The sequence below is a fragment of the Talpa europaea genome, assembly GCF_964194135.1.
Source record: "Talpa europaea genome assembly, chromosome: 7".
Classification (NCBI taxonomy): Eukaryota; Metazoa; Chordata; class Mammalia; order Eulipotyphla; family Talpidae; genus Talpa; species Talpa europaea.
The window spans coordinates 92,202,402-92,227,914 of NC_140074.1; the positions used below are offsets into that span (position 1 = coordinate 92,202,402).

At 44.2% G+C, this 25,513-nt stretch overlaps 1 protein-coding gene and 1 pseudogene across 5 annotated transcripts in view; one reads left to right on the forward strand and one right to left on the reverse strand.

Moving 5' to 3' along the window:
* LOC311173822 (large ribosomal subunit protein eL27-like) overlaps nucleotides 1-25,513 on the reverse strand; it is a 754,061-nt pseudogene that overhangs the window by 348,783 nt on the left and 379,765 nt on the right. The gene's annotated exons all lie outside the window — the stretch shown is intronic.
* CNTROB (centrobin, centriole duplication and spindle assembly protein) lies at nucleotides 345-14,480 on the forward strand (the record flags this gene model as incomplete). Of its 4 annotated transcripts, none has more annotated exons than XM_084239071.1 (19): nucleotides 345-617; nucleotides 1,393-1,477; nucleotides 1,731-1,812; nucleotides 2,258-2,414; nucleotides 4,860-4,976; nucleotides 5,196-5,312; nucleotides 5,620-5,718; nucleotides 7,340-7,576; nucleotides 7,900-8,046; nucleotides 8,732-8,865; nucleotides 9,438-9,563; nucleotides 9,773-9,935; nucleotides 11,102-11,366; nucleotides 12,552-12,685; nucleotides 12,904-12,967; nucleotides 13,113-13,283; nucleotides 13,439-13,571; nucleotides 14,031-14,103; nucleotides 14,355-14,480. In XM_084239071.1, the coding sequence occupies 19 exons, from the start codon at nucleotides 345-347 to the stop codon at nucleotides 14,478-14,480; spliced, it is 2,703 nt and encodes a 900-aa protein (XP_084095197.1). The 4 variants fall into 4 exon arrangements, with proteins under 4 accessions (XP_084095197.1, XP_084095198.1, XP_084095199.1 ...); XM_084239072.1 differs by having other exon boundaries at nucleotides 1,749-1,812; XM_084239073.1 differs by having other exon boundaries at nucleotides 14,031-14,083; nucleotides 14,355-14,398.

Consider the following 25,513-nt stretch of genomic DNA (forward strand, 5'->3'; position numbering starts at 1 on the left):
TCAAAGTTGATCTCTTGCAGCTTTCTGCTCCCTAGAACTGCAGTGTTGCTCTTGAGCCGCAATAGGTGCTCTGTCCCCACCCCCTCCTTGCTGCACCCTCCTTTTCCACCAGGTCTAGGAGCTGTGGAAAGAAATGCTTTTGCCTTCTCCCATGGCCTCTGAAACCAGTGGAAACTTCCCCTCTAACCAGAAAGCCTCCATACCCTTATTCATCAAAGACCCTTGGTCTGGAGTCTTCCTCCTTTCTCCCAAATCCTCCTCTACCTACTTTCCCCACTGGACTCTCCTAAAGCAGAACCAGGAGTTCCCAACTTGCTGCCTACAGTCGTATCTTCCCTGTACTCATGGCAAATTCAGCTACCAGTCCCAGTTCACCTCTCCGGGCAGAGGATCTCCTGAGTGATTCGTCAGAAGCCCCAGGACTGAACCAAGAGTCCTCTGAGGTGACCTCCCAGCTCTATACTTCTTTGCACCTCAGTCGTCAGGCAGAAGCAACAGCACGAGCCCAACTGTATTTACCCTCCACCTCTGCACCTCCTCATGAAGTGTTAGACGGCTTGGCTCAAGACCTCAGTCACAGCTTGTCAATTGGATTGGAAAACAATTTGAAGAAAAAGGTGAGGGAGCTTGTCTTGGGGTGGGGGTGGGGGTGTCTCAGGACTTGGAATGGTAAAAAAAAAATAAACTTTTTTTTTTTTTTACTATCATATGAACCGTATTTGGGTTTCAAATTTACTTTTAACTATAGAGTCAATCATGCATATTCCTGGGAGCAGATATTTATAATTTGGGAAACTGAAACTTCCTAGTTTTTGTTGTTGTTTTGTCAGAGACACCTGCACTGTGGCATAGATTGCTGTGCTTTACTGGGATATGGGTACTGGTAGTGTGGATGAGGTGTCTTCATCCCAACAGCAACTAGAGCCTTAAGGCTAGCTTCAGATTTGCTAACTCACTCAAAACTATTTTGACTGTGTGTTTCAAAATTTGGCATGTAAATCACTAAAACACAATTTAATGAACTGCACACATTGCAGAGAAGATAGTTATTAGCATTGAATAGAAAAGGTATCATAACCAGTTTGCAGACTGGTTAGATTTTTGTAAAACTGATAGCTACAGGCTACACAGTCTTTCAAAAAGGTGTTTGCTTTCTAGTTGGCCAGAATTCTCACCACTTGTCTTAACCTGCCCAGTTTATTCATTCATACTCTCTGGTGACTTGAGACATTTAAGTTCCTGACCTTTATCAGGTAATTTTTTTTTTTCTTCTTTTCCGAGGTGCTAGAGCAAAAATTCTTAGGTTTCAGGGTACTGGATGCTATCTACTCTGGTAGAAGGTAGAATATAGATTATAAGATTATATCTAGTTTCTGTGTTACTTTTTTCTAGGATGGTTCCAAGCATATCTTTGAGATGGAAAGTGTTCGGGGTCAACTCCAGAGCATACTCCAAACCTCACGAGACACAGCCTATCGTGAGTAAACCCTTTCCCTGTGAAGGGGAACCTAGATTTAAGGAGTGGGAGAAAGTGGAGAGAGGAGGCAAAGGGAGAAAATGAGATCTGGGAGACAAGACAAAAGATGTCAGAAGAAAGGCCTCATTTCTTTGGGAGAAAGGCCAAAGGAGAGGATAAGGTAGAAGGGAACACCCTTTTCTATCTTCTTCAAGTGGTCCCAATTTTTATCCTTACCTGACCCTGGCTGTGGGGTTCCTCTGGCTGCTTGCAGGGAATCCCCTTACTCCAGGTGCTGACTCAGAGAGACGGGAAGAAGACTCCTTTGACAGTGACAGCACAGCCACCTTGCTTAAGTGAGTTTTCTTTGGGGTTTTACTAGCTTGCTTGCTTGGAAAGCCAAGTGTTCATTCCTTAGTTCTTGCTCCCTTTACTGCTTTGTTCTTAAGAACCCAGGACATTTGTCATTTAGCTTCCAGTTTTCATTCTTTCTCTCCTGTCTTCTGCCCTTTACTCTTTGAAAAACATGGACATCTGCTGCCCTAGTACCTGACTTTCTCCCAACTTTAAGTTAGCTTGTTTCTGCTAAAACTTACTGTCATGGTAGAGAGGAAGGAGCAGTAGAGATTGCATCACAGAACCTATATGGTATTTACAACTCTCACTACCCAGCTTTTTTGTGACTTTGAGCAAATCTCTTGCCCTTTCTGAGTTTCAGCTTCCTCATTTTAAAAAATTGCATTTAGACTAGTGAATCACAAAAACTTTCCCAACCCTAAAATTTCTACCTGATTTGCTTAGCACCCGGCCCGTACAAGACTTATCTCCGTCCAGCTCAGCCCAAGCCCTGGAGGAATTGTTTCCCCGCTATACCAGTCTTCGACCAGGACCCCTAAGCAATCCCCCAGACTTTCAGGGGCTCAGAGATGCACTGGATTCAGAGCATACTCGTCGAAAGGTGAGATACAAAGGCTTCTTTTTGAGATTGGCAAAGATTAGAGATAGGACTGAGTGCTGAAAAGGGCTGAGGGTTAAGGGCTGGCAAGCTGGGACTTTGCTCATAATAATGGCACACCTGCCTTCCAGCTGTTCTTTCAAATCACTCTGTTTTACTTTCATACAGCATATGCTTTATCTTGTTTGTTTTTCCCCTTTAAAAATCTAAGTTCCACCAGGGTCATACCTTGTCTTGTTTAGCACTGTCTTCCTGAGGTCTAAATATAGGTAACACATAGAAATAGTCTTTAATGAACAATGAACTTTGCTGATTTGTGCAAAGACTTTATAGTTATTGGTGATAGGAGCTTTATCTCTGTGAGCCCGTGTCTTAATCTGAAGTGGGCAGAAAGAGGCACAAGATAGAAGAAAAGCCAGAATCATTGGTTGTGTTGTCATTTTTGGAACCCTCTCCTCCTCTGTTTTGTGCCATGGGCACAACGAAAGGCTTTCTCCTTTATCCTTGCTATGTTTAGTCATTCTGTCTAATGAACTTCTTTTTTTAAAAAAATTTATTTATTTATGCATACAAGAGCTGCAGTACAGGCCAGAGATGCAGGGGGTAAGAGGATTCACCAGAGACAGAGTGGGGAGCAGAACAGGCAGACTGACTGAAATACACTGCTGAGGGGAGCAGCTGGGAGACAGGAGAGGTCTGCCTCACCATGTGGGTTGCTCCCTGGCCGGCCTGGGATCAAACTCGTGCTGCAGAGGCTGAGGATTGCTTCATAGTGTGGTGCTTAACCCCTTGTGCCACCAGGGAGGCCCATCTAATGAACTTCTTAAGGCAGGAGTAATTTTCCATTCTTTGCTGCATGGGCTGCTACACTCCTACTAAAATATTATTGGGAATTTTTCTTAGGAGATCCACGAGAGGAAAGAATCTGAAAGCTAAACCCCTAATTCCTGTGAAATTGTTGAAAGTCTTGGGCCTCTAGGTTCCCGCTCTAGAATTCTTGATTCTTCTTCTCCAAAATTATTATTTTGGGGTGGGGGGTGAAGGGTGGAGTGGGTTCTCTCACTTGCTCTCTGTCTGCCTGTCTCTGGAAAAACAAAACACTCACTACCATCCTTATATCCCCTCCACCCTTGCTCCCAGCCCCTGCCCTCTTCACCTTTGATAACCTCAGTTTCGTTATCCACTAATTTATTTTTATTTTGTTTTGTCTGTTCTTCCACTTTGTCTCTTTATATTGCACTTATAGGTGAAGTCATCCAGTATTTGTCTTTTATATTTTTAACTTCATTTCACATTTCATACTTCAAATTCTTGCCATTTGCTGCAAAAGGCAAAATTTCATTTTTCCTTATAGCTGAATAGTACTCCGCTGTGTGTGTGTGTGTGTGTGTGTGTGTACTTCTTTTTTATCCGGTTATCTATCAGTGGGCACCTAGATTGCTTCCATACCTCAGTTATTGCAAAAATGCTGCAGTGAACATTGTGATTTGATTCTTCAGTTTGATTCTTCAAATTGCTGATTTGATTTCATATTCCTTGGATATATACACTCAGAAGTGAGATTGTTGGGTTGTATGGTGTTTCTATTTTCAGTTTTTTGAGGAAGGTCCATATCACCTTCCAAAATAGCCATAGCAGTTTACATTCTGATCAACAGTATACAAGGATTCTTCTTTACCCACATCCTCATCAACACGTGTTAGCAGTCTTTTTTGATGTAAGCCCTTCTCACAGATGAGATATTTCCTGTGGTTTTGATTTACATTTCCCTAATAAGTGATGATGAACATTTTTTCATATGTTTGTTCACCATCTCTACATCGTCCTGGAAAAGTGTTTATTCAGATCCTCCAGTCTTAATTGGGTTGTTTTTTGTTGTTTTATTTGGGTGTTCCTTATATATATTGGATATTAATCCCTTAATGGATGGATGTGTGAGGTACAAATTATCTACTCCCATTCAATAGGCTGTCTTTTTTTTTTTTAAAGATTTATTTATTTATGCGTACAAGAGCTGGAGTACAGGCTAGAGATGTGGGGGGGTGAGAGGATTCACCAAAGACAGTGGGGAACAGAACAGGCAGATTGACCAAAGTACACTGCTGAGGGGAGCAGCAGGTGAGCCAGGAGAGGTCTGCTGCGCCATGTGGGTTGCTCCCCAGCCGGCCAGGGGATCGAACTTGTGCTGCAGAGGCTGCAGACTGCTCCACAGCATAGCGCTCAACCCCCTGCACCACCAGGGAGGCCCAATAGGCTGTCTTTTTAATGTGCCGATATTTTCCTTCACTGTGCAAAAGCTATTTAATTTGATGTAGCCCCACTCCAAACCTAGTTATTGGGACCCAGGCTCCCTGTTTCCAAGCCATTTCCTTCTCAAGGAGCTGAGAAGTTTGGTGTCTTAGTCAGACTAAGGATGGTAACACCCAGACTTCTCATTCTTCTTCCCAGCATTGTGAACGCCATATTCATAGCCTGCAGACCCGAGTGCTGGAACTACAGCAACAGTTAGCTGTGGCTGTGACTGCTGACCGCAAGAAAGATATCATGATTGAACAACTGGACAAGGTGCCAGGGTAGAAGAATGGAGTGTGGGTGGGTTTCTCCATGGGGGGACACTAGGGAATAGTAAATAGGGGGTGACCAACCACCTTTATTCGTGCTTGGAGCTGGTTTCAGGGGTGTGTTTACTGACTACTGGGAGGAGGTGGTTGTTGACTCTGCCCCTATGGGCAGAAAGGGAACAAAAAGTTATGTTGAAATTCCATCCATCATTCATCTCCTGAGACCCTGGCCCGAGTGGTGGAAGGCTGGAACCGGCATGAAGCTGAGCGGACAGAGGTGCTTCGGGGGCTCCAGGAGGAACGACAGGCAGCTGAAATTACTCGAAGCAAGCAGCAGGAGGTGGGAAACCTGGATCATTTGGCATGAGAATCTAGGTCATGGATTGCTAAATGAAAAGGGGGTTCCTAACAGATTGACCCAAGTCTTACAAAGCTGTCCTGATAATTCTTCAGTCCCTTCAGTTTCTTCTCCTTTCACTTGTTTCTGGTGTCATTGGTCACTTTCCAGTTCCCCCTAACACATTGTCTTTTATTTGGCTCCCAAGTCATTTAGTTAATTATTACTTTTAAAGTTTACACTGTTGATGCTTTTTGAATTATAACAAACAGGTATTCCCCTCAGTTCTTCTGTCCCCTTTCCCTGAAAGACAGTAACCCGTCTGGAACAAAGCCTTTCTGAGGCCATGGAAGCCCTGAATCGTGAGCAGGAAGGTGCCAGATTACAGCGACGGGAGAGAGAGACACTGGTGAGAATGCTGGACTGAGTTAATTCCTTTAGAGGCTGTTAATTAAGTGCTTTTAGAAGGCAATGGGGTATTGGTAGATTGGTGGGTTGAGTTGCACCACACTCTTAAAAGTAGAAAAAGGGCTCTGCTACCAACTAAGTTTGGGAGACTGTGTAAATTGTTTCATTTTAAGAATCATCCAGGGAATTATTTTAAAATACAGATTTCTGGGACCCATCCCCAGAGAAATCTTTTTTTTTCTTTTTAAAAGATTTATTTATTGGGCCTCCCCGGTGGCACAGCGGTTGAGTGCTAGGTTGCGAAGCTGCCCGCAGCCTCTGCAGCACCGGTTTGATCCCCGGCTGCTACCCGGCCACCGGAGGAGAATCCCACATGGCGCGCAGACCTCTCCTGCCGCCCGCTGCTCCCCTCAGCAGTGTACTTCGGTCCTTCTGCCTGTTCTGCTCCCTGCTCTGGCTCTGGTGAGTTCTCTCACCCTCCCACGCTTCTGACTGTACCCACTGCTTGTATAAATAAATAAATAAATCTTTAAAAAAATAAAAGATTTATTTATTTATGCATATAAGAACTGGCGTGTAAGCCAGAGGTGTAGGAGGGTGAGAGGATTCACCAGAGAGAGTGGGGAGCAGAACAGGCAGATCTACTGAAATACACTGCTGAGGGGAGCAGTGGGTGAGGCAAGAGAGATCTGTGCCATGTGGGTAGCTCCCTGGCCGGGGATTGAACTCATGCAGCAGTGGCTGGCGATAGGTTGATAGCGCTGTCTTTAACCCCGGCACCACCAGGGAGGCCCCTCCCCAGAGGAATCTTAATGAATTCAATAGATATAAGGTGGGGCTGGAAAACCTTGTATTTTGAATTATAACGAACAGCTATTCTCCTCAATTCTTCTGTCCCCTTCCCCTGAAAGACAGTAACCCATCTGAAACAAAGCTGTTCTGAGGCCATGAGAGAATTTTCTAGATGATTTTGTTCAGCCAGGTTTGGGAACTCTGCTCTAGGGTTGAAGTGTGGGATTAGACAGTTGAAGTGTGGGATGAGACTCACTCAAGTTTCTTAACCTCTGAAATGATGAAAAGTGATTACCCATTTGAATTAGTAGTAGTTTTTGGAACTTGTTGCATGCATGACACATATATGCTACATGCATGTTGGTGGTTACAGTCTTAATAAGCTACATCCAACAGTGCTGATGATGGTTGCTTATAGATGAGTACATGATTATAGGCTGGTTTTCTAGTCTTTCTTTTGATGATGGTGATGGCAGCTACTGTATGTTGAGTACTTACTAAGTGCCAGACACTGTGATAAATGCTTTACATATACTTTTCACTTTAATCCTCACCAAGTAGACCCTATTATTATCCCCGTTTTACAGTGAGGATGTGTGCCTGAGAATACATAGTCATCAACAGAGCTGGTGTTCAAACTGAGATTTGAACTCAGATCTACCCAATTCTGCAACAGACGCTCTCTTATCTACTATATAATAGGTCCATGGGCTTGTCAGCTATTGTGTTTTTAATGGGCATAATTCTTAATAGGCATATAGGGATTTCGGAGCAGATTTCTGGTCTCTTGAAGGCATGCTAAAGATTTTTATTTTCTTTGGTGGCCAAAGGAAGAGGAAAGACAAGCTTTGACTTTGAGCTTGGAGCTAGAACAGCAGCGTTGCCGGGCCCTGCAGAAAGAACTGGATGAGGCTCGGACTGGTCAACTCAGTGAGCATCGACAGTTAGAAACACTTCAGGTTGTTATAGAAGAAGAACGGCAGACCTGGACCCAGCAAGAGCACCAGCTTAAGGAACGCTACCAGGCGCTGCAGGAAGAGGGCCAGGCTCAGTTGGAAAGGGAGAAGGTAAAAGTGGCAAGTAGGAATAGAGACAAAATGAAAAGCAAAATAATTACATGAGATGGGGTGTCAGAATATGGGGCATATTCTGGAAATTGAAGAACTGTGTGTGAAAGATAGAACTGAGAATGTAGGACCAGAAGGAAGGACTGAGGCATCAAATACGTGGAAGGCCAAAGAGTGAGGTTAAACAGAGATGAGGAGATAGGTCAAATGTGAAGAGAGTGGGGAAGCTTGGGCTTTAAGATATGGGAGTATGAATTAGAGATTAGAGGCAACCAGGAGACAGAAAATGTGATATGTATTTAAATTTGATTTCTGTTTCTTAGGGGAATACCCAGAGGGAGGCCCAGGCAGCCCGGGAGGCCCAGCAGCAGTTGGCATTGGTGCAGTTGGAGGTGCAGCGGTTGGAAGGAGAGCTGGATACAGCTCGGAGAGAGAGAGATGCCTTACAGCTGGAAATGAGCTTGGTACAGGTCAGGAGGCAGAGGTTTCTTCAAGTTTCTTTCCTGGTTGGGAGGAGTAGGCTTGAGAGTTACAGCAAACACTCCCTTCTCTAACTATAATTTTTACCTTTATGTACCTCTGTTTTTTTGTGTAGCTATGTATTAAAAGGTAAATTAATGAGTTTCTGAAAGCAAGTTATTGTGAAAGACTTATTTTTTAATAGTTGACTTAGGAAGTTCCCACTTTCTGAGTCAGTGAGGCCAGACTTTGATAAACCACAACTCCTTTTACTTTTCATTTAGCCATTGAATTGGAAGATTGACCACATGGAAACTGATTTATCATTGAAGGACTAAAGTATTGGTGTCTTTGGTTTTCACACTACTTGATAAGTGTCCTTCCAGAACCTGTTCATCTATGAGCATATGGTTGATGCTTTAAAAAGAAAAAAGCAAACTTGCTGTGCATATACTGTAACTTATTGGATTTTTTTAGCCTCATAGTATATCATAGATATCTTTCCATGTCAATATGTACATTGTTATTTTTAAGTGTCCTATAACCTTATTATGACTGGATCGTAGTTTACTTAAGCATATTCCTTTGATGACAAATTTACGTCGATAGCAAACAAAAAGTAGAATGATGGTTGCCAGAGTCTGGGGGGAGGGAGAAATGGAGAATTGTTATTTGCCCCCCTTCCTTCACCCCTAGGCCCGGTATGAAAGCCAGCGGATCCAGATGGAGTCAGAACTGGCTGTGCAGCTGGAGCAGCAGGTGACAGAGCGGTTGGCACAGGCTCAGGAGAGTAGCCTGCGACAAGCAGCCTCCCTGAGGGAACATCACAGGTACTGGGACTTACTGGCTGCCGCTTCTCCCCGGCCACAGAAGGTATTGCTCATGCCTACCTTAGCCCCTCAGATGCCATCAACATTTTTCACTGAAGTGGTTCCTGTTAGCCAGAGCCCAGATCTCTGGGAGCACTGACTTCAGGTGCACTTGCCAAGCCAGAAGTACGTGGGAATTTTCATCATGTGGGAGTAGCCCTTAGCCAGTGCCCCTGATTGGGATGGTGATGAGCTAGGACCTATACCATCTGCAGAGATGCCTTGTGGGCTTGAGCCTCCCTGACTTCCCAGTCTCACTTCTCGCTCTCATCTTCCTACCCTCTCCCTCTACCAGTTTTTTTCTGGAAACATTTCTTAAATGTATCACTTTTTTTTTTTTTTTTTTTTTAATCAGTCCTCATCTCAGTTTCTACTTCTGGTGACCCTATCCTAAGACAACAGCTTTGTCCTCTCCTGAATCCACCTATTCATGGCCAGGCTGGCACCTTTATGTGAACACATTCTGGCTTTTTCTCATTTGATTACTGCTGTTTCCAGACTCAGTCCTCTTTCTCTCACCTGTGTCCTCTTAGGAAGCAGCTTCAGGACCTAACTGGACAGCACCAGCAGGAACTGGCTACACAGTTGGCTCAGTTCAAGGTGGAAATGGCAGAACGAGAGGAGAGGCAGCAGCAGGTGGCTCAGGACTATGAGCTGAGGTACTGGTCACTGGAGTATCCCTTTTCTGTAGATGGAGCCCAAACTGGGAATATTGAAGAGCTGCTCACTTCATAGGTCTGTCCTCTTGTAAATTGGCCTCAGCTCCTATCAGAATTTCTGATTCCATTCTGTTTCATTCTGGTTCCTCTTTGTCTCCAAGTCTCTGCTTTCTCAAAGCTTTTTGTCACCTCTCCTGACTTTTCTTCAGACTGGCCCGGGAGCATGCGCGAGTACGGGAACTGCAGAGTGAGCACCAGCAGCTGGAGGAGCAGCGGGTAGAGTTGGTGGAGCGGCTCCAAGCCATGCTACAGGCCCACTGGGAGGAGGCAAACCAGCTGCTCAGCACCACTGCCCTGCCTGCCCCTGCCCCGGTAGGCATTGCTCCATGAACTGAGCTGCTCAAGGGTTGGGTTTAGATCCCTTCTTTGGAAATCTTGTTCCTCCCAAGGGAAGATCTAAGTTCAACTTCTGAGACTTACATTAGGAGAAAAAAATATGTGGGCTTTCCCAAAGAACAACTGTCTTTTTTTTTTTTTTTTAAAGATTTATTTATTTATGCATACAAGAGCTGGGGTACAGGCCAGAGATGCGGGGGGTGAGAGGATTCACCAGAGACAGAGTGGAGAACAGAACAGGCAGATCGACTGAAGTACACTGCTGAGGGGAGCAGTGGGCAAGTCAAGAGAGGTCTGCTGTGCCATGTGGGTTTCTCCCTGGCTGGCCAGGGATCGAACTCTTGCTGCAGAGGCTGTGAATTGCCCCACAGTGCAGTGCTTAACCCCTTGCGCCACCAGGGAGGCCCAAGAATAACTGTCTTGTCAGAAGAAATCTTTCCTCATGGCCATAGCTCACCCAGACTGACCCCATTGCATTGGGCCTAACTCTCTTCTCCCAGCCCAAGAGGTGGCGAGTAATACTTGATACTAGTTTTACCAAATGGCAGCGGAATTAATTATAATGATAAGGGGCAAAATTTGTTGGTAAATCCTGCCCTAGAATAGAGTCAAGATTTGTACTCCTAGCCCTTCTCAGATTGGCATCTCCTACTTCCTTCTTTTACTTAAGAGAGGTGTATTATTAAGATTTTTTGGGATAGGTGGTAATATGTGCATAGTAAAAAAAATGTAAATGGTTCAAAAAGGTGTAGAGTGTAAAGTACTCTTCATCCTATCTCTGTATCTTTGTCTCCCAGTTCTTCTCTGTAGAAGCAACCATTGAATTCCCCATTATAGTGTTTTATATGCTATTATGTAACTTTTTATTTAACCAGGTATTCATTGGTGGACATAAAGTTGTTTCTTATATTTTGCTTCTACAAAGAATGCTACAATAAATATCATTAATGTACGTGTGTGACATTTTATATATAAAATGTCTAGAAATAGAATGGTAAGATCAAAAATAAGTATTTTAAAATTTGATAGTGTTATCAAATCTCCTTTTAAGGAAGTTCTACTAATCTGTAATCTTATTAAAGTGTCTCTACCATGTCTTAGCTGGGCTTTGAGCCTTCCTTCTGCCTCTCTGTTGTTTGCAGGTTCCTCCCGCCAGCCCCTCTGGCCCTGGGCCTCAGGAACCAGAGAAGGGAGAGAGGAGGACCTGGGCTATGCCTCCAGTGGCTGCCGTGGCCCTGAAGCCTGTATTGCAGCAGAGCCGGGAAACAAGGGAGGAGCAGCCTGGAGTACCACCTGTGATCTGCAGTGCCTCCTCCCCCGATATTAGCCTCCTGCTGGGCCCCAGTTTCCAGAGCCAGCATTCCTTCCAGCCCCTGGAGCCAAAGCCAGACCTCACGCCACCCTCAGGTAACTGGGGACAGAAGGCCTCCACATACTAATTGGCTCCCTCTTACTTAGCTTCCTTTCTGTCTGTGTCTCAAGCGTATAGTTTCCTTATGTATAGTTTCTCTTAAGCGTATGTCTTAAGAGGCTGTAGGTTGCAGGAACAGAAATGTCACGGAAATGTGATGTAGCTGGACTTGCTAGAACTGGAGTTGGGATCAGGGGTGTGAGCAGGGTGAGGTAGCTCTTCCTCCTCTGTCTGGGCCCACATGGACTCTGCCTTTTCCTGTGCATCTGCTCTTTTCCTTTGGTAAACCCACACTCTCTCTCATTTTGGTTTTATTCTCATAACTTTCACTCGCACATTGGGTTTACCAGCCAACACTTGGGACAACTTTGTAGAGACATTGGTGTCTCTTTTCCTTAGGTACAGTTTAAAGAGAGGCGAGCTGATGGGTTTGTAGCTATCCCTTAGGTTGACTGGCCTTGGGTGTGGTATCACCCTTACTTTAGTCTTCTGTGACTTGGGTGAATGGGGTTTCTCTGTGTGATGCAAACATGACAACCCAGGTTGAATCAATAATGAGGGAAGAATTATACAATTAGGGGCCTCCCTAGTGGCATAAGGGGTTAAGTCTCAGCACTCTCACTGTAACCAGCCACTGCAGCCTGAGTTCAATCCTCGGCCAGGGAGCTGACCCACATGGCACAGCAGACCTCTCCTGTCTCCCTGCTGCTCCCCTCTTGTATGCATAAATAAATAAAATAAATCTTTAAAAAAAGAATTATACAATGAAATATTTTTAAATTGTGTAATAATAATAAAAAAGAATGAGAGCATGTTCTGGTGAAGGTGCCAGAATCTCTCTCTTAATTCCAAACCATTTTGAGTATTGGTTTCTGTTCTTTAAGGAGTTTATGGTGTTATTTGGGGGATCTGAGCTCTCTCCTTTGTTCATGCTTCTGTCTGAGAATTCAGTGGCTGCCTTCAATCCTTCCCTCTCTAGCTGTTTTATACTTTCATTATTTTTTTCTTCTAATTGTGATGTCTCACTTGTATTTAATAGGCCCTCTTTTGGCAGGCATTTGATGAATTGATCTGTGGAGTGAATCCCCTTCACTTGCCACACTGACAGACACACACACACATGCCCACGCCCATGCCCCCTACCCTTGTTTCACTTTAAAGCTAGGTTCTTTGCTCTGTAGTTGGGGCCTTCCATACTGACGACAGAGCAGAACGGCCATTCCCTGAGGAAGATCCTGGATCCCATGGGGATGGTTTCCTAAGGCAAGGGTTGCCACCCCCTCAGGTAGAGGGCCTCAAGCATTTTTTGCACCAGGTAAGAGGGCCCACATTCCACCTTAATTTTCTTCTTCCCTTCCTCACTTCCTCTTCCTACTCTAGGAGTTCAGTCACTGATTTCATCTTGCTTTTAGAACTGACACTTTTTCCCACTTTCTTACTGTGTCTTATTCATCTCCCCAAACCCTGCTTCTCTCAGAGATTTAGGTCCCCTTTTTAATCCATCTCAGGAATCTTACTATCTTGTCCCTGCAGCTGCTTGAGACAGTTCCCCAGAACAGTGAGAACCCTTCTGTTGACCTGTTGCCCCCTAAGTCTGGTAAGTACCAACTCTTAAAAAAGGTTGGGGTTTAGCCTGGAAAAAGATGGAAGTTGGTTATTGGATGGATTTTTAGGAAATGGCATGCTGATAAGCCTAAGGAAGTAGGACTTTTTTGACTCTTGGATCCCTTTCTTTTTGCTAGGTCCTCTGACTATCCCATCTTGGGAGGAAGCCCCTCTAGTGCCACGCCTTCCACCTCCTGTCCATAAGACAAAAGTACCCATAGCCATGGCATCCAGTCTTTTCCGGGTCCATGAACTTCCCTCAACCCATTCACAGGGCACTGCTCCCAGGGGTGGCTCCCCAGACAGAGGTAAGCATGTTCTGGTTTAAGAGGAAAATAAAAAGAGAAGGTTTTAGGTGTGGAGCCAGTACCTGTAACTGAAGGACCTTCCAGATTCCTAGGGAGATGGGGTGAGGGGTAATCAGAGGGGCCTCAGGATGGCCACCATTACTGATGTGTCTCAGGTGGAGATGGGCTTGCATCCACGAGGCAGCTGATGGATGTGTCTCAGCTGTTACGACTGTACCAGGCTCGGGGCTGGGGGGCACTGCCTGCTGAAGACCTGCTGCTCTACCTGAAGAGATTGGAACACAGCGGGTATGAGCCTGGGAGGAAGGGCTAGGTGGATGGGGTCTGGAGTGTGGGTGGGGAAACGCATCAGGCAGGGAAGACTAGCATGTGTGTTAGTGGCATCTTTTGTCCTTTTGTGGGGAAGAAAGTGATGGTGAGATGTAGATCAACAAATCTCGTCGTTATGTCTGTCATTGCTCCCTGCCTTTCTTTTGTCTCTGCCTTTTTGCTGTTGATTTTTGCTTTATTAAGAAAAAAAAATCCATGTCGTTCTACTTTAGTTTTATTCCTCTCTATCCCCTGCAGCTCAGAACTCACAATCCTAGAACTTGACTCTAGTATAGATCAGTATTTGATTCCACTGCTGTTTCCTCCTATCTCATCCTCAGGTCTGTCTCTAAAGAGACAGAATTGGGAAATCCATTCAGTGTGAGGGAGAAATGGGGAAGCAGCTCCCCTATCCTTATCCCTTGATTTGTATGGCAGGATGGAGAGCCGAGGGGAGAATGTCCCCAGAAGGACGGCAGACTCCCGCTTGGGTGAGATCCCTCGGAAAGAGGTGAGGGAAAGTAGGGCAGGGAGGTGTGGGTAGAAGGGCTCTCACTGACTCGTTCCTCTGCTTCCACTCATTTCCTCACTGGCCTGTTCTCTAGTATCTGACCCCTCCAATTCCTGTTCTCATTTTCTGTAGCAATGGTCTTCCCCCTTTGCTGACTCACTCTGGCCCTCTCCCTGCACGGTGCCTTTCCTCATTGGAGTGGAGGCTTGAGGTGACAGGCCCTGACCTTTTCTTTTTTCCCCTCAACTCAGATTCCCTCCCAGGCTCTCCCTCGCCGCCTTGCTACAGCCCCTAAGACGGAAAAACCTCCAGCACGGAAGAAGAGTGGACATCCTGCCCCTGGTAGCATGAGGAGTCGGGGGGGAATCTGGAGATGAGCACCGTACCTTTCTCCTCTTCTTTGTTCTCTTACTATCTTAATAAATGTTCAGTAGTCTGTGTTAGTCTCTGACTCATAGGAATTAGGAAAATGGAGATTTTATAGAAAACATTTTTGTAAAGAAACTGCGTTTATATTTACTCCTCCTTCTGAGTATGTTTTTACTTTATATTCTGTAGAAAAACACGAATGCTTTGAAAGAAAATAGCCCATGGCTAGGTTTTAGCAAGATAAATAAGGTTCAATGTTTTGAGAGTAAAACAGTGTGATTGGCTCTGGTTGGTAGTAAAATTATAGATGATGCTCACTCCTTAATGCATTTCTGTGTTTCCCAGATTTTCTAAAACAAGTACGCACTACTTAATAATCAGAAAAGCCAAGTTTTTAATAAAAGAATAAGTTATTGTGTAAAGAGTTTGAGTAAAAACTTGATTGCTGGCAATACAGTTTTTCTTTTAAGAGCAGGTAATTCAGGTTGCATCAGTGGGATTCTGATTGACAGATTCTGCTCCAGTCAGCAGACATGCTATGGCTGTAATCTCTTATAAAATCTCAGAGTGCTGGCAAGCAAAAAAATAAAAGCCCTGATTACCAAAACTTCCATTCTAATATTCACTGAAATGAACAGAGAAAATTAGAGAAGAAAATGATATCACTATGAAACTTAAACCCTTAATTTCATAATACTTGAAAAACCCATAGTACAATTATATTACAGTGTAGGACGACATCTTGGCGCCCCCACACAGCTCTGGGCAGAGATGGTGGGAACTACCATTCTGAAGTCTTGATCTCACTTCAGTGTTTGAGAGTCCGAGTTCATTAGATTCTGTGAGGCAGTGGCACCCTTCTATCAATATTTTCTCTTTGAGTTACTTGGCTCCAGAATAGATGTGATAGGATACAGACTCAAACAGTATTTCTTTTTTTCTTCAGATAAGATAACAGAAGGGAATATTTATTGTATGCATGTTACAGTCAGTCAGAACTAACCCAGAATGTCACAGGTCCAGGGCCTAGGACCAAAAGGGACCGCTTTTGGTATGAGCAAGGTGGTCTCTCAAAGGTGGTGGTTGCAACAATCAAATGGTGATAGATGTTCTAGATTCACTGAGACAATTTCTAGACAATAGTATGCAGTCCAGCAGCTTGTACCAGCACCCCTGGCCTGTGGCTTCCGTGGGTGCTACTAGTTTACTTGGACTTCTGCCTCATTTTCTTTTGCACTTTTGCCTGTGCATTTGCTTCTTCCTCCATTTGGCTGCCATGGCACAGAGGCTGAGAAGATGGCGCTAATCTTTAGGTCACACAGTATTCCTATGAACATGTTCAGATCTTACTTCTTTCCACTTAAAAGTAACTTTCTAGCTACCAGGGGAGAGTAAAAGGAAGAAAAGATAAACACACATGACCAGCAAGTGTAGGGTTATTTGGCCAGTGCAGCCTAGTCACCAGTCACCAGTCTTGCTCAGGGCTGCTCTCTCTGGCAAAGAACAAAAGGTAAACTTGTACAAGAGTAGCACCAGCTCCAGGGGCTTTTTCAAGCCCTGTTTTGTACCCACTGATGAAAGTGTGTGCTTTTCTATTTTCTTTATCAAAAGTGCATAAAATTGGGCCTCCCCTGTTGGTGCAGGCAGTTGAGCACCACGCTGTGAAGCTGTCCGCAGCCTCTGCAGCGCAGGTTTGATCCCAGCTGGTGAGGATCCCACATGGTGCAGCAGATTTCTCCTGTCACTCCTGCTGCTCCCCTCGGCAGTGTATTTCATCAGTCGGCCTGTTCTGTCCCCCACTCTGTCTCTGATGAATCCTCTCACACTTCTGCATATCTGGCCTGTACCCCAGTTCTTGTATAAATAAGTAAAAAAATCTTTTAAAAAAAAAAGTGCTTAAAATTAATTTGACCAAACTGATAAAGGGCACACTATCATCATTGATAGAAGGTGGTTTAATATCATTTTTAAAAGCTGGCAAAAGCTTTTTAAACCAAGTATTACCTCATTATCTCCCAGATTTCAAGCTGTCGCCATCAGTCAACATGCCCTCCATTTTTCCTGACATGAAGAACAATGTGGAGAATATTCCCCAACTCTCTAGAATAAAATCATAAAAGAACACAGTGCGAGGGCCTCCCTGGTGGCGCAGGGGGTTAAGCACAGCACTATGAAGCTATCTGCAGCCTCTGTAGCACAAGTTCCATCCCTGGCCAGCCAGGGAGCTACCCACATGGCACGGTAGGTCTCTCCTGTCTTGCCTGCTGCTCCCCTCGGCAGCGTATTCAGTCAGTCTGCCTGTTCTGTTCCCCACTCTGTCTCTGGTGAATCCTCTCACCCCCTGCACCTCTGGCCTGTACCCCAATTCTTGTATGTATAAATAAATCTTTAAAAAAAAAAAACAGTACTAACTTAACCATATTGTGAGCTAATAGTAAGAACTTTGATTTAAAAAAAATGTACCCACATTAAAAGTTTGTTTCTTCACCAAAGACCACCAAGGAGACTGAAGAGGGTGAGAAAACCCATACCCAAAAAACCCCTGCTTTTCCCCTCTAATACCATTTTGTGAATATTCTGAGGGAAGGGAAAAAGAGAAAGATTTTGGGAGCTCCATGAAAACCCACACACAGAGGAGGTGAGTGCAAACTTTAAGCTCAGGCTTCACTTGGTGCACACAGAGTATGATATGGGATTTTGTCTGTGGAGAACTCCCACAGCTGCTGTGGTTGGGGGGTGGGGGCGGTTCTGGTGGATGAATTTCACAAACATAATGTTGAGTGGGAAAAGCAGATTGCAGAAGAAAATATGCACACACTATTTATGTAAAGTTTGAAAACAAGCACTGGGTGGTCCAGTTGAGCGTGGGGTGTTGGAGTCCAAACAGGGTGAGGAGGGAGCCTCAATGGGGCAGCCTGGCTCAGTCACAAAGGTGAGGAGTCAGTTCATTTGGCAGTTGTCAGCATGGGTGGGGTGAAACAGGGCATCTGTGGTGGGAAATTGTTAAATATGGGGGATTGATCAAATATGTAAATTTATTATGAATAATGGAAGCCAGCTTCCTCTCTATTGGAGAAAGGACTTACAAATATGGAAAGGGAGAAAACTAGAACGAATTCTGTGGTGCTGGAAAAATCAGTGTAGACTGTGGTCTTCAAAATACCTCCAGGGGCCTCCCTGGTGGCCTAAGGGTGACTTCTCAGCACTATCATTACTACGGCCTGGCCTGAGTTTGATACCCCGGCCTGGGAATTAACTCACACATGGCACAGCAGACCTCTCCAGGCTCACCCGCTGCTCCCCTCAGCACTGTGTTTCACTGTAAATCTGCTGTTCTGCTCCCCAAGCTGTCTCTGGTGAATGTTCTTACCCCTGCACCTCTGGCCTGTACTCCAGTTCTTCTATGCAAAAATAAAATAAAATAAAAACCACCAAAATATCCACAGATGTAAATTGGTACATAATGTACATTCACATGCTCCCTGGCAACATGAGTTCAATCCCCGGCCGGGGAGGTGACCCACATGGTGCAGCAGACCTCTCCTGTCTCACCCGCTGGTCCCCTCAGCAGTGTATTTAAGTACATCTGCCTGTTCTGCTCCCCACTCTCTCTGGTGAATCCTCTCACCTCCCTGCACCTCTGGTTTACATCACAGCTCTTGTATGTGTAAATAAATAAATCTTTTTTAAGAAATGAGAAATGTGGACCTCCCCTAGTGGCACAGTGGTTGAGCGCTGGGCTGCGAGGCTGCCCGCAGCCTCTGCAGCGCCGGTTTGATCCCCGGCTGCCGGGTGAGGGTCCCACATGGCGCGCAGACCTCTCCTGCCATGCTTGCTGCTCCCGTCAGCAGTGTATTTCTTCGTCAGTCTGCCTGTTTTGCTCCCTGCTCTGGCTCTGGTGAATCTTCTCACCCTCCCGCGCTGCGCTTCTGACTGTACCCGGTGCTTGTGTAAATAAATAAATAAATCTTTTTTTTTTTAAAAAAAAAAAAGAGAAACGAGGGCCTCCCTGGTGGTGCAAGGGGTTAAGCACCGCACTATGAAGCAATTCGCAGCCTCTGCAGCATGAGTTCAATCCCTGGCCGGCCAGGGAGCAACCCACATGGCGAGGCAGACCTCTCCTGTCTTGCCCACTGCTCTCCTTGGCAGTGTATTTCAGTCAGTCTGCCTGTTCTGCTCCCCATTTTGTCTCTGGTGAATCCTCTCACCCCCTGCATCTCTGGCCTGTACCCCAGCTCTTGTATGCATACATAATAAAACTTTAAAAAAAATAAGAAATGACAGCTTCAGGGCAGATTACTGCTCATGTTGAACACGATATTGCGAGGTGTGGAAGAGACCATGACTGTTAGAGAAATTGATACGGAAACCTATGAAGAGATCTATAAATCAACAAGACAGAATATTCCAGTGTTCTTTGTCTGGGAAAATGGTGTTGTACCTGTTGCCTCTCCATTGACAGATGGCTGCGACAAAGAATTGATCCCATTGGAAACTAAGGGACTTATTATGATTGCTTCCTACAGAGAATCCTGCATAAATTTTGGTATTAGAAATGACCAAGGATTCTGCCACTCCTCAAATGAGGTGATTTGCAGATAACTCACAAAATCATTTGTGAGTTAAATGGCATTTTAATTTTTCTCCAATCCTTCCATTAAATGTCACCAAGACACAGAAAATTCAGGAGTTAATCAGCTCCAATTGTTTTTATCAGACACTATCTGAATTTTTTTCTTTAAATTAGTTTCCTTTCTTTTGTTAAAGAAATTATGAAAACAGAGGAAAAACAACAGAAGCAGAAATAGACCTCAAACTATTGAGAAATGACATTATGTGGTAAAACAAAAACGTCAAGCAAAGGGACGACAAACACCCAATCAGAGAGTGCTGACCCCTAGGAGCTCCTGGGGGAGAAGGAGCTGTGATGGGGAGGAGACTCAGGGACTTCAGGGTGTTGGTACTATTCCATTTCTTCAACAGGCTGATGATTACAAAGGTATTTGTCACTGTGCTTTATAATTTGCACCTACAAGTTACATAAATATCTAATAGTAAGGAAGAAAATGTTATTACATTTATATTAGAAAAATAAGTTATGTATATTTAACTATTTAAAACTGTATGTGCATACACGCTTATAAAATGCATATAGTTAGAAAGATACTGTCAAAAACAAAATGTCTTAGACAAATTTATGTTGAACCTATGTCAGATTTTACTAAGTTGCTGACAAGGGAAAGCAGTAAGAAAAAAAGTAAACCTGTTTAGTGGGAAGTGGCTACTGTGAAAAGCCAGGAAATACTCCCGCAGCCAGAACTATATACAAGCCTGGGGGACTCTGTTCAGTAAGAGAGGGCAGGCTTTGGAATGAAGCGCAATGAGGGTGACTGACAGCAGCAAAACAGCTGCAATGCTCTGTAATTCACATTCTCCACAAATCCTCAAATCATCTCACTAATAGCATCTTCAAGTGTGTGGGTTTTTTTCTTAAAGACTTACTTATTTATGCATATAAGCACGGGGGTACAGGCCAGAGGTGCTAGCGGTGAGAGGATTCACCAGAGACAGAGTGGGGAGCAGAAATACACTGCTGAGGAGAGCAGCGGGCCAGACAGGAGAGGTTGTGTGGGTTGCTCCTGTGGACAGCTTCACAGTGCTGAGATTTAACCCCTCGCGCCACCAGGGAGGTCCAGTGCGTGGGTCTTTTTATGTTGATACAAAGAAGTGTTACATTTAAAGCATAAATGTTTGAAAAGTAAAGTTTGAATGGTAAAGTGAAAAGTTTTTGTGACTCTAGTGTTCTTTCCTCTTTTGCTATAGGGGGAGTCTAAGGGAAAAGAGGAAAAAAAGCAGGGAAAAAAAGGCAAGGAGGTGGCTGGGTCGCCCTTTTGTTTTGAGCTGCTCTCTCTAGAACTTTAGTTCTCATTTTGTCCAACCTTTGAACTGCTTAAAATTTTTTCCTACCATACATATGGATCTTCTTTTAAAAATATAATGTAACAGTAGGGCCTCCCCGGTGGCGCAGCGGTTGAGCGTTGGGTTGCGAAGCTGCAAGCAGCCTCTGCAGCACCGGTTCGCTCCCCTGCTGCTCCCCGGCCACTGAAGGAGGGTCCCACATGGTGCGCAGACCTCTCCTGCCGCCCGCTGCTCCCCTCAGCAGTGTATCTTGGTCCTTCTGCCTGCTCTGCTCCCTGCTCTGGCTCTGGTGAGTTCTCTCGCCCTCCCGTGCTTCTGACTGTACCCAGTGCTTGTATAAATAATAAATAAATCAATCTTTAAAAAAAATAAAGTTAAAAAAAATAAAATAAAAATATAATGTAACAGTAATATCTAGTTGTTGAGAATTGGTGGACAAAATGTCTTCTTGTGTGTGTGCTAAAATGATTTACGGCCGGCTCTGGATTCTAAAGTCCGGATTTCCAACCACATGGCTTGGCCTCAGCACTGATGATTATAGATGTGCCACTTCAGTGCAGGAAATCAAGCTGCTGATGTTAATAATAATTTATCACCCCTGTGTTTAGGGTTGACTGGGGAAGAACGACCAATCCACAGAGTGTCTGCGTGCAGGATAATACTAAGGTGACTGTCACACTGAGTCTTTGGTGAGGGTAAAATATGGGACATGAATATTCATAATGTGTCATAGGGGTCTCCAAAGAAACAGAACAGACTATGTGTGTGTGTACGCATGTGCTTGTGTGTGTATGTGTATATATATATATATATATATATATATGTATTTATTGTGCCTATGCACATACCTACATGCATATGTAGATATACACATACACAGAGAGACAGACTGGCAGGCAGACAGAGACACTGAGAGACTTGTTTTAAAGAATTGTTCATGTGATTGCAGAGATTTGGCTAGCCCAAAAATTGCAAAGTCATCAGGCTAGAGACTCATCAGGGAAGATTTGTAGTTCATGTCTTTGCTTGGTGTCTGTGTGCAAGTCTTCAAATAATTCGATGTGTCCACACAACTCTATGGAGTACAATCTGCTTTATTCAAAGTCCACAGATTAAGGGCCTCCCCGGTGGCGCAGCGGTTGAGTGCTGGGTTGCGAAGCTGCCCACAGCCTCTGCAGCGCCAGTTCGATCCCCGGCCGCTCGCCGGCCACCGGAGGAGGGTCCCACATGGCGCGCAGACCTCTCCTGCCGCCCGCTGCTCCCCTCAGCAGTGTACCTCGGTCCTTCTGCCTGCTCTGCTCCCCGCTCTGGCTCTGGTGAATTCTCTCACCCTCCGGTGCTTCTGACTGTACCCAGTGCTTGTATAAATAAATAAATAAATCTTTAAAAAAAAAAAACAAAGTCCACAGATTAAAATGTTAATCTCATCTTAAAAATACCTTCCCAGCAGCATCTAGAGTAATATTTTTTTTAAGATTTATTTATTTATGCTTACAAGAACTGGGGTTGCTCCCTGGCCTGTCGGGGATCGAACTCATGCTGCAGAGGCTGCGGATTGCTTCATAATGCGGAGCTTACCCCCTTGTGCCATCAGGGAGGCCCTAGAGTAATATTTGACCAAATGAGTTTGTGATCTAGCGAAGCTGAAATATGTAATTAGCCATCACATAGATTTTGTACAAAAAGATGCTTTTCATTCTCAGTTTGATCACAGAAAATCTCCCATAAGCTATTGACACCAGGGGGTAGCCTGCCAGATTCAGGTTCAGGTCCCCTTATAAGTTATCCTCAACTTCTAAATGCATATTTTTTACAATTACCATTTATGATTTATACAAGTGCCTTTTTAGCCAACATTTGGGCTTTTGAACATCAGCAAATGAGTCAACATTTCAAGTTGTTGCTAGGTGGTCATACAGGGGTGTTAATTTGTGTGTACATTTGAATAATTTATAAAGTTCTAAATTTTAAAAAGAGTAGAAAACAGGGCTCCCTGGTGGCACAAGGGGTTAAGTCTCAGCACTATGTGTAAGGTTGAGGCCGGGGCAGAGCTGGGGTAGAGGAGGGGGAACTTGAAACTGCTGCTACCTGCATCCAGGGAGCCAGCTCTGCCCGGTTTGCATGGGCCCTGATAAGCAGCATTGAAGAACAACCAGTTCCGAGAGAAATAACTTCTTTGAAAAGCAACTTTGACTCAGCATTCTCCACCTCCCTCCAAGGCCAGACCCTGCGCTATAAAAGCTTGCTCTCATTCCCCAAGGAACGTGACTTCCACGAGGGTCGGTGAACCTTGCCCAGGAGCGCAATAAATTTCTTGCCTGTGAGAAACTTAGCCTGACTTTCCTTTTCTTTACCTTGCCAACCCTTTCACTTTGAAGCTGTCCGCAGCCACTGCAGCACAAGTTCCCCCGGCCAGGGAGCTACCCACATGGCGCAGCAGACCTCTCCTGTCTCACTCACTGCTCCCCTCAGAGGTGTATTTTAGTCAGTTCACCTGTTCTGCTCCCCACTCTGTCTCTGGTGAAGCCTCTCACCCCTGCACCTCTGGCCTACACCCCAGTTCTTGTATGCATAAATAAATCTTTTTTTAAAAAAAAGTACAAAACAGAAAAGCACAATTACCAACTTTATCAAGAAGGCAATTAAGACAAAAGTGGAAAACATGAGGAGGTTCACAGGAGCAGATATTTAGCTTTAACTGGGTTTCTGTTGCGCTTACACTGACAGTTGTGTTTTGGACACAGACGCTTGAGTTAACTGCTGTCAGGTTTGTGGCTCCACAGCATGAGAACCAGGTATGTGTCCATCAGCTTAGTATTCCAGGATTCTAGCACATGGCCTCGCAGAAAGTATTTGCTGAACTGATGCCTGTTAACTGGAGTTTTAAATTTTTCATGTTCTCTTTTAAATGCTCCTCATTGCAGAAAGTTTAGAAAACAAACGAAACTATAAATAAGAAAATAAAGATCACCTGAAATTCCATCACCACAGAATCACATTTTCTTCTGATTTTTACTGCACTTCCCAAAGGCCTCTTCCAGAGCTGCTGATTCTCTTTGGAATCTCATTTCCATCTCTAAGGTTGAGAATTCCATCAGCTGCTCCTGGGGACCCCAGGCTCTGGAGATTGAGCACCCCACTCCACTATTTCTGTTCTTGAGTTTTTCTATAGAACCTTGTGTTCAATGCCAAATATTCCTACACTCATCCAGTTCTGGGGCCCCATGTTGCTATTCCGCCTGATGTTGGGGTGAGGGTGGGGTAGGTATATTAAGCAGACACTCGCACCCTCCATTTCTCCCCTCACACTCCCTGTCTTGGATGAAAAGCCTAGCTACATCCCATTTGCCAGAATCCTCCCTGTTTCCCATGGGGACTTGATTTTGGACATTTAAAAGCCAACAATTTTTTTTCTCACTTGTTGACATAGGGCCACCCTCTCCCTGAGGCAGTGAAGGCAGAATACTTGGAAGAGTGACCGAGAAAAGGGTTAGTAAGGGTTAAGAGGGGAGGTGGAAAATGGGGTAAAGATGAACAGCATTTCAAAATATTACCTTTTTATGCAAGTGAAGAGATCCAAACCATACCACAATGGCGTAAAAATTATTTTGAGCTGAAGACATTTGAGAAATAACAGATACAGAAAAAAACTTTGTCTGGACCCTTCCTTATCTGACTAAAAGCAGAAACTTCTGGGAGTGAAACAATCATAAATCCCCTCTCCAGGGGAGTCTCGTGACTCCTGCTGACCTTATGTAACAATCCCACTTAGAGACCCTTACAGACCAACACTTACATAAACAAACGTTATCACTAACTATCTAATCTCCCATTTTGTTGACATAAAAGCCCATTTGTCTTTCCCAAAGAAACCTATTTGTTCTTCCCATAGGAGCCTTTCTGATCCACTACTTTCCCTCTACAAAGTTAGGCAGAGGCTGGGATCTCTAGTCACGGAGCCAAGCCGCTTTCTTTTTGAGCTCCCCAATACGACATGAAGAAACTGTCTTTTCTCTAGTCTTCTGTGAGTTTAATATGCAACACTAATCCTAAAAGGGTAAAGAAGGTATTTCTTCCTCAATGCAAGCAGTCATGTTAGAGTCTTCTTAAAATGTTGTAGAATTTATGGACTCCTGTTTCTCAGAGGGATTCTGGTCTTAGAAGTTCCCTGCAGTAGAGGAATATAACCTCACAATGATTTTCACAGGATGAGTTTGTTTGCTTAAAGCTGGGGAAGAAAAGTAGTAATGTAGGCCTGAGGTTCCAGGGAGCTCTGAGGCCAGCTCAGCCCAGATCTCAATTCTAATCCCCAAAAGAGGACATTTAGAAGTAGACATTTGCACACATATCCTATATTATGAAGGCCAAAGACAGGCAGTATTATATCTGCTTTTTCCAATGTTTATCTATAATATAATACTTTTGTTTTCTGTGTAGATGGACTCACACTTGTGCAGACTGTGTGCATCTTGATAACTTATACCATTTATTAAATATTAATTTGTATTGTGAAAATGAATATTTTTCAGACCGTTAAGCATGCTAATATATCCTGCATTCTGAGGGCTGCAGAATATGAGATCACATGGATGTATCATAATTAGCTGTAATCAACCCCCTAGGTTTTAAGACAGTAATGATATAATACATTATCGTTACATTGAACATCTCTACACAGAAATATGTGTGCTAGTGCTGGCACATGCCTGAGGGGCACCCAGGGACCCCTGGGTTAAGGAATGCACACTTTAAAAGGGGTCCAAACATCTGCAGCACAAATGCACAGGAAGTAGACTCTGACTGTGAAAAATCTTTAATAAAATTAGTGTGCACAGAGGGAGAAGAAAGGATACTCATATACCCATCACAATAAGCCAGATAGAAGAGGGAAAAAATTACACTCAATACATCTTTATAGGCATAAGTGTTTCAAAACAACCAATTAAATTTCAAATTAGTTTCCATTAACCAAAAATTATCCCAGACCATGCTTCCCGAAGCTTTTGTACCATGTCCATTATATTTCTGAGCTCAAAATTTCTATAGGCACAGTCTATACCAAATTTTATTCTTGGAGACCAAAGTAAATGGACACAAACAGGAAAACATACAGACATACAAC